Genomic DNA, 7,709 nt, shown 5'->3' on the forward strand with positions numbered 1-7,709 from the left:
TTAATAACTTAATTTCGTTCTTTCATCTTTTATTATCTACCAAACAATACAAGGTATTATTCATTCGATTTTCACAGAATAACCAAATAGGATAATGGAATATGCTTCATTCTGTTATCAATTATATTCTCTTATTCATTCTATTACCTCCATTATCCGGAATATAAGAAGTAAGAATTTCTCAATATGGTAATTGGTAAGCTATGCCTATAATCATGACACTAGCTGTGCAGTCAATCTCAGTGATATCTCGATTATCGGTCCTCATGTGAAATATCGGTCAGAATATCGGTACCGATAATATCAGCGATATTGACCAATATTGACCGATATTTCACCGATATTCCCGAATCAACATTTTAAGCCTTAATTTTCAACTTTTAGTGTTTAATGTTGGTGTTTCGAGTATTAATCAGTTCCTAATTGTTACAGTTGTTAGTGTTGCAAAAGGTTAATTTGTTAATAGGAGGAGAATATAGTGAATTGTTAGTCTTAAAGTGCTATATATATATATACATATATATATATATATAATCTGCATGATATTAAAATTACCGATATCTTACCGCGATAACCGATATCTCAAATATCGGTCCTCGGCCGATATCCGATATTTTACCGCATTAACTGCTTAGGACACTAGGAGTGAGGATTGCTCAATAATTCAATATGGTAAGTTAGCCTCATCCCTATATTCATGTCACTACGAAATTTTTTTTTTTTTGTCCAGAACTCACCTAATCTTGAACCGGTAAGGACTTGAGCTCACAGTATTTCTTGGGACGAGCAAACATCATATATTCATATCAATAGACCATGGGCATTGTTTGGTAATTAGATTGAGTTGGTGTTCTTATAGTAATTTCTAGAAAATAATCTTAACTATAGTATCGTTAGCTTAGAATCACATTACACATCGATTAAAACATTATTAGATACGTTAAGTTGTTATACACATAATAACTATGTGATGCATTCTTGTATCTCTGAAAGATTTTAACTACATTGACCAAATAAAGATTTTTTAATGGAATACTGAGTTATAAGCTTTAGTTTATGATCTATAAACAATCAAAATTATCAATTAAGTTATCTGAAGGATAATCCCAAGTGTGGAACTTGAAAATGGATGGTTCAAAATGACCAAATTATCAAATTAGTGGTGTTGATTATATAAGTTAACCTTACGTGAACTAATCCCCTACAAGTGAATTTCAGCCATTAAAATTGGATTTGAATTTGGACCGCTACCTAATAAAAACATGCATGACCTTTTTTAGTAAAAGATGCGACCTTTATTTTATTTTTTTAAATAGCACGGATTAAACGGGTTGAAATTTTGTGAAAATATCAAATGGAGGCTAAACTTGTTTTAGATTATCAAAAGATGTTTATACGATATAAACATTTGAAATCGAGTTGGATTTAACTTTGGTTTTGGAACCACATATATCCAAATCATGCTTATGAAGGTCGAGTATGTAACTTGTACACATCTATAACTATAACTCATATATATATATATATAAAGGATAAAATACAATAATCCTTTATCGTACATTACGTACGCGACACTTCCAACCGTTAGATTTTCAAAACCCAAAATCACAATTACACTCATATGCTCGTCCATCTCCCTCATTCCGTCTCTACCACCAGTCGCCGACATCAGTACACCTCCTTCACCTCCGCTCGCCGGCGCCATCAACACTCTTCGTCACCATCATCGTCGTCAACAACAAACTCATCGGAAAAACGCAAAACTCGTCACATGTTTGTTTAGTTGAATTGAAATTGAAGCCAATTGATCGGTTAATCTTTGAAATCGATTCACTTAATCATCAATTTGAAGCTTCAATCGATCAATTTTGAGTTCTGAATGATGGGTTTTTGACATTGAACGTTTAAAGCTAAAAACGTTTTAGCTGAACGTTTAAAGGTTTAAAGCATATTAACATAACGTATTAGCTTTAAACCTTTAAACGTTCTGTTAATACGTTTTAAACCTTTACACGTTCTAAAGGAATTTCAATGATAAAAGAACGTATAAATGATTTTTAGTTACTTTTTCAACCTAGAATGTATAAATGATTTTTAGTTCTTATTTTTAGTTACGTTTTAAACCTTTTAAGGTTTTTAGAATGTTTTTTTTCATATGATTCTTCCTTATACGTTTTAAACCTTTAAACGTTCTATTAATACATTCTAGGTTTATACATTTTATTTGTGATTCTAGGTCGAAACTCTGCCTTAAATTGTGATTCTTCTTATACGTTTTGATAAAACGTTCTGTTTTATTTGCAGGTAACGAAAATTTTTAGGGTTAGATAATTAACTCAATTAGTTTGATATCGATCTGCAAATTAGTTTAATACTGATCGACGGTTGAATTATATTGATATGGATGGACGTTCAATGAATCAATTGATGAATTAGATCATAGAATTAAATTTAAGTTATTTACAATTATGCCACCGCATGAAATTGAAATCGACGTTCAAAAAGCTCGCGTACCTAATGTACGATAACCGATTATTGTACGTTAACCTTCCCCTATATATATATATATATATATTCGAGCCGAGGGTCTCACCGAAAGCAGACTCTCTATTCCTACGAGGTAGAGAAAAGGCTGTCTACATCTTACCCTCCTCAGACCCTACCATAGCTTTGCTATTGGTGGGATATACTGAGTACGATGATGATATATATAGGTGAATTTTAAAGTGTAATCTTCTGTATTGAAATACGACATAAATGATAGAAATGAATCAAATCAAAGCACGCGTTAAATTTTATTGAATTTTGTATCAAGTCATGTGCGTATTTGTGGTACATGGTTAATAATATTTGCACATGGGGTGATGGCGTTAAGAACTAGAAACAAAAACATGTTGGTTAATATGCGTGAATCATGGGTCCTCTCAAATCATCAAAATCAAATCACCCCTTTTGCGGGTTACCTGTTCAGCCATATTTTGGATTTGCCGACTTAACGGTACGATCAGCGTTTCAGGTTCGATCAACATTTCAATTTTTACAGTTTGACAGTTTAACAGTTCAAACGATGGTTTGGAGGTTGTAACTAACCATGCGAACCGAACATCATTAGTAACTTTTTAATACAAACTAACGATTTTTAAAATATAAAACGGTTCAAACTAACTTTACAGGTTAGGTTTCTCATTTTCGAAACCATAGTTAAAAAAACATCCATGGGAGACAAGACAACTTATAGCAAAATGAAAACAAGATCATGAAACTCTTAAATTAATTCAGTTTTCTTGACACATTAATTCATTATACATGAACTGCTAAAGAACCACAAATATTAATCAAACTAACCATACATAAAAGTGTTACATTTTTGAGCGGACCTTTGCGATAAGTTCACGTCTGAGAAGTTTCCCTGAAGCGGACTTTGGAACGCTGTTCACAAACGTCACTCGCTTTAATCTTTTAAAAGGTGCAACCTGCAATGCAACGTTTAATTTCCAATCAGAATTCAGAAATGAAATTTGTGCAAAGTAATTATATAGTAATGCGATATTTACCTGCTCAGAAATAAATTTCATGACATCTTCTTCGGTCAGCGAACTGTTTGGAGATTGGACCACAAATGCAATCGGGACCTCGCCAGCTTCAGCATCAGGGTACCTAGTAGAAAGATTAATGCGGTTTTAATGATTATGAACTGGATTTAAACAGTAAAATTTCGGGGAGTGAATTTATGACAGGACACAATATTCCCGGTTTTGAGTTAGATTCAGGTCAAACCTGCGAACCCATTTAGCTAAACGAGTTGGATTCTGGTTGTCTTGGCGAGTTCGCGAGTTGACCCATTTAACCTATTTATTTAAAAGAAAAAAAATATAATGTGTTTTATGTCATAACTTGGTTGAGTATTCTCTGCCAAAGTTTTGAAAATTTAAACAGAAATTGACCTTAACTTTTATAATCTAAACGAATTTGTTTCGTATACGTTCATATTTCTCTGTGGTATTATAGAGTACTGATATGTACATAAAAGAATCAAGTTAAACGGGTCGTATTCATGTCAACCGGCGAATATGCATGTTGTGTTTGGGTTCATGTGTCCAACTCGATTTTTGGGTTCATGTCGTGTTCGGGTTTGTGCAAATAATTGGGTAGCAAGTTTGAAAAAGATTATATTATTATGGCTTACGGGATTACTGCAGCATCCAATATTTCAGAATGTGAAAGCAAAAGTGCTTCAAGCTCTGCTGGTGCAACCTGAAAATTATGAGCATAGAGTAAACATTAAGAACTGTTTTAATCTTTTTTTTTTTTTTTTTCATTTTGAAATTCGATAGGTTATTGTTGTGTTAAATCTGATTAAAAAAACTATACTGCTACAACAATAATATCTACATTGAAAGAAAAATGATTTATTTATCTGCATGAACAAAAATAGAATCTTTATCTGCATGAACATAGCATGTTTTACCTGAAAACCTTTGTACTTAATGAGTTCTTTGATTCGATCAACAACAAAAATTTGACCCTCGTCATCAAAATATCCAAGATCCCCGGTATGCACGAAGCCCTGCTTATCTATTGTAAGCTTTGTAGCTTGAGGATTGTTGTAATAACCTGAAAATGGATAAAACATAAAACCTCTTAAATCGTTGTATTCCAAAAATAAGATTATTACTAAAATAATATAATTTCGGTATTCACAAAAATTATCTACAAAAATAGTAAACATTGTGGAAAACAAGTGTTTTGGGTCGGTCCGGCCCTTAATGAACAAAAATGACCCGTTTTGACTTTTTATCCAACCGGCACATTTTGACAACCGACACGTGCTAGTGTTGATAATAAAAGGAGCATACCTTGCATCATGTTGGCTCCTCGGACCCATATTTCACCCATCTGATTAGGAGGAAGAGGCTTACCGCTATCTACACTAACTATTTGGGCCTCAACTCCAGGGATAAGCCTTCCGGCTGAGCCCGAGTGCCGCGGTCCAATTATTGGGCTTTCGACTGAAATGACCCCGGTCGTTTCAGTCATACCATATCCCTGTTATACACACGATTATTATATTTTGTAAGATTAAGAAAGGGGGTAGAAAATATATAACAAAACCATATGAATGTAAACAATTATACTCATTGTAATAAGATCATGAAGACTTGAATGATGTATGGTGTCTTGTTTTCCTCACATATTTTCAAGATTCTAAAAAGCAACAATAATAACAAGATCAAAGCAAAATGATGTTCAAAATGGTGTTCGGTAGTTGAAGAGCTATTGGGCAGTTGGGCCCGTCCATAAGCGGTTGGGCCCAATCACTGCCGTATAAAATGGGACTTAACAACACTAGAAAGGGGTTCCTTCTTTTATCCAAATTACTAGCTAGTGGTGTAAACAAGCCAAACCGCTCATAAGATACTCGAGACCAGCTTGCTAAAAGCTCAAATTCAGCCTAGCTTAGTAGCTTAAATGGGATATAGACTGCTCAAGGCTAAAAATAAGCATGTTTTATAAACAAGCCCGACCTCAAGCTTCACTTATTGAGCTCTAGTATACTTGCAAACCAAAACAAGCCTATTATTTATATCTTGATTTAATATATCAAACATATATCTAAATAATAATATTTATAAAATAAAATATATTTAATTAATAATTATTATTTTTATACATAAAAATTATAATTAACAACACAAATAAAATTTATTATAAAGGTCTATAAATAAACTAAAAAGTAATAAAAGAGCCGAACCCGAGCTAAAACTACTTACAAACCAGGCTCAAGCTTTAAAATTATAGCTCGAAACAAGTCGAGCTCAAGCGTAGACTTGGCTAGCTTACATAATAACACCAGTACTACTACTTCTACACACACACACATCAATGAAGACATGCAAATTGGAATACCAAATTAATGTTGATCCAAAAGAACATAAAAGTATAAAACAATCACAAAAATAACCAAATAGGCAAGTAGCCATGTGCACATATGCATTTGCAGTAAACAAACAATACCAAGATAGATCTGCATCATTGAATTCATAAATGCATAAACACACCATTTAAAGTTAAAAAATTTCCAACAAACAAAACTGTAAATAAGATCATGAAGTTTACCTGAAGAACCGCAACATGAGGCAGTCTCTTACCACACTCCTCCATCAACTCCTTCCCCAAAGGCGCAGCACCGGACCCGATCTGCCTCAACGACGACAAGTCAAACTTGTTGACCACATCCTGCTTAGTCAAAGCAAGAAACACAGGTGGCACAACCCATAAATGTGTGACTCTATACTTCTCAATATTCTTCAACATCCCACCAAAATCAAACTTCCTCATTGACACAACAGTATTCCCTTCTTGTAACTGCCCATACAAAATAACCCCAAATCCAAATATATGAAACATTGGCAGAAAACACAAGTACACATGATCTTTCTCACCCATTAACCTCTGATCAGAAGTCAACATTTGCGAAACCGCGATAAAATTCATATGACTCAAAACCACACCTTTACTAACACCAGTTGTCCCAGATGAATACAACAAGCATGCAGTATCATCACCTCTAATCGAAACATTAGGCAATTCCGAAACCGACCCAGATTTCAAAATCAAATCTTTATACCCAAAACACCCTTTAATTGAACTCTCTGATCCCAAAAACATAACGGGTAGACCAAAGTTTGCAACTTTATCATACAAATCTTCAACAGTAACAATCAATTTGGGTTTGGAGTCTTTAATTTGCTTAGATATCTCTTGAACAGTGTACTGTGGATTAACGGTGGTGACGATGGCGCCAAGGGCGATAACTGAGTACGCGCAAACCGGGTATTGGATTGAATTGGGTGCGAAGAAGAGTACGACGTCGTTTTTGGTGATACCCAATTGGGTGCTTAAGGCGTGTGAGAGTTTAGCGACGGTGGTTTTGAAGTCGGAGAAAGTGAATGATTCGCCGGAATCGGAGTCGAATAAGGCGGGTTTGTTTGGGTAAGATGAGACGTTGCGGAACAGGAAGGAGACCATTGATGTGGGTTTTGGCGGGATGGTTAACGGTGGCCGGAGTGATCGGAATATTCCGTCACGGCCGTACCCGGATTTCTCCATGGACTGTGGTGGTGGTGTAGAAGATGAGAACTTGGAAGTAATGATTTTTGTTTGAATGGAAGTTATTATTATATTAGGCTGAGGGGTGTGGGGCGCTAACCTGGGCGCGAGAGCCCCTCCGCTCGCGCCTCCAGGCGCTAACCCCACACCACCGGGGCGCGAACCGGGGCGCGAACGGGGCGCGAGCGCGAGCCCCCAGGCAGGCGTGAGTGTGGTCGCGGGAGAAGAGAGAGAAAGAGCCGTTGAGCTCGCCCAAAAGAGCCGTTGGAGCTCCGAATTGTTTTAAAAAAAAACCTTAAAACCTCTGTATAATACCCGAAATTACTCTCATTTCAACCATATCAAAACACAATTTCACCTTACAAACTCTTATATAATATCCCAAACTCCTATATAATACCAAAAAATGTCTGGAAATTGGTACCCAAACCTAGATTCAGATTATATTGACGACGATTTATGGTCGTCACCAGACCAACCGATGTTTTATTCGGGGCCGCAAGAAACATCCGGCTTTCAACCATCCAACATACAACCGTCTCATAACTTTGTTGTTCCAGAGACACAAGAATCACACGGTGATGCTACGGGAGCAAGAA

At 35.6% G+C, this 7,709-nt stretch overlaps 1 protein-coding gene across 1 annotated transcript; it reads right to left on the bottom strand.

The window, feature by feature from the left end:
* Positions 1–3,334: 3,334 nt before the first annotated feature.
* On the bottom strand, positions 3,335–7,115 carry LOC143633104 (putative CoA ligase CCL7). Its single transcript, XM_077101452.1, has 6 exons — positions 6,118–7,115; positions 4,857–5,046; positions 4,469–4,614; positions 4,187–4,254; positions 3,555–3,657; positions 3,335–3,473 (listed from the first exon to the last, which is right to left on the bottom strand). Exons 1-6 carry the CDS (start codon positions 7,108–7,110, stop codon positions 3,360–3,362), a joined length of 1,614 nt encoding a protein of 537 aa, XP_076957567.1. The 5' UTR covers positions 7,111–7,115; the 3' UTR covers positions 3,335–3,359.
* Positions 7,116–7,709: the final 594 nt, after the last annotated feature.

Source organism: Bidens hawaiensis, unplaced genomic scaffold (assembly GCF_021521415.1).
Source record: "Bidens hawaiensis isolate Kalapana, Puna unplaced genomic scaffold, B.hawaiensis_p1.1 tig00006617_1, whole genome shotgun sequence".
In the NCBI taxonomy this organism is placed as follows: Eukaryota; Viridiplantae; Streptophyta; class Magnoliopsida; order Asterales; family Asteraceae; genus Bidens; species Bidens hawaiensis.

Bases quoted from the DNA above. Each gene is read 5' to 3' on its own strand.
- LOC143633104 (XM_077101452.1), bottom strand. From the start codon at position 7,110: ATGGAGAAATCCGGGTACGGCCGTGACGGAATATTCCGATCACTCCGG. The intron at 3,658-4,186 runs GTAAGCCATAAT...TCTTTCTACTAG, and splicing joins TTGGATGCTGCAGTAATCCC to GTACCCTGATGCTGAAGCTG. The intron at 3,474-3,554 runs GTAAATATCGCA...GTTGCATTGCAG, and splicing joins TGAAATTTATTTCTGAGCAG to GTTGCACCTTTTAAAAGATT.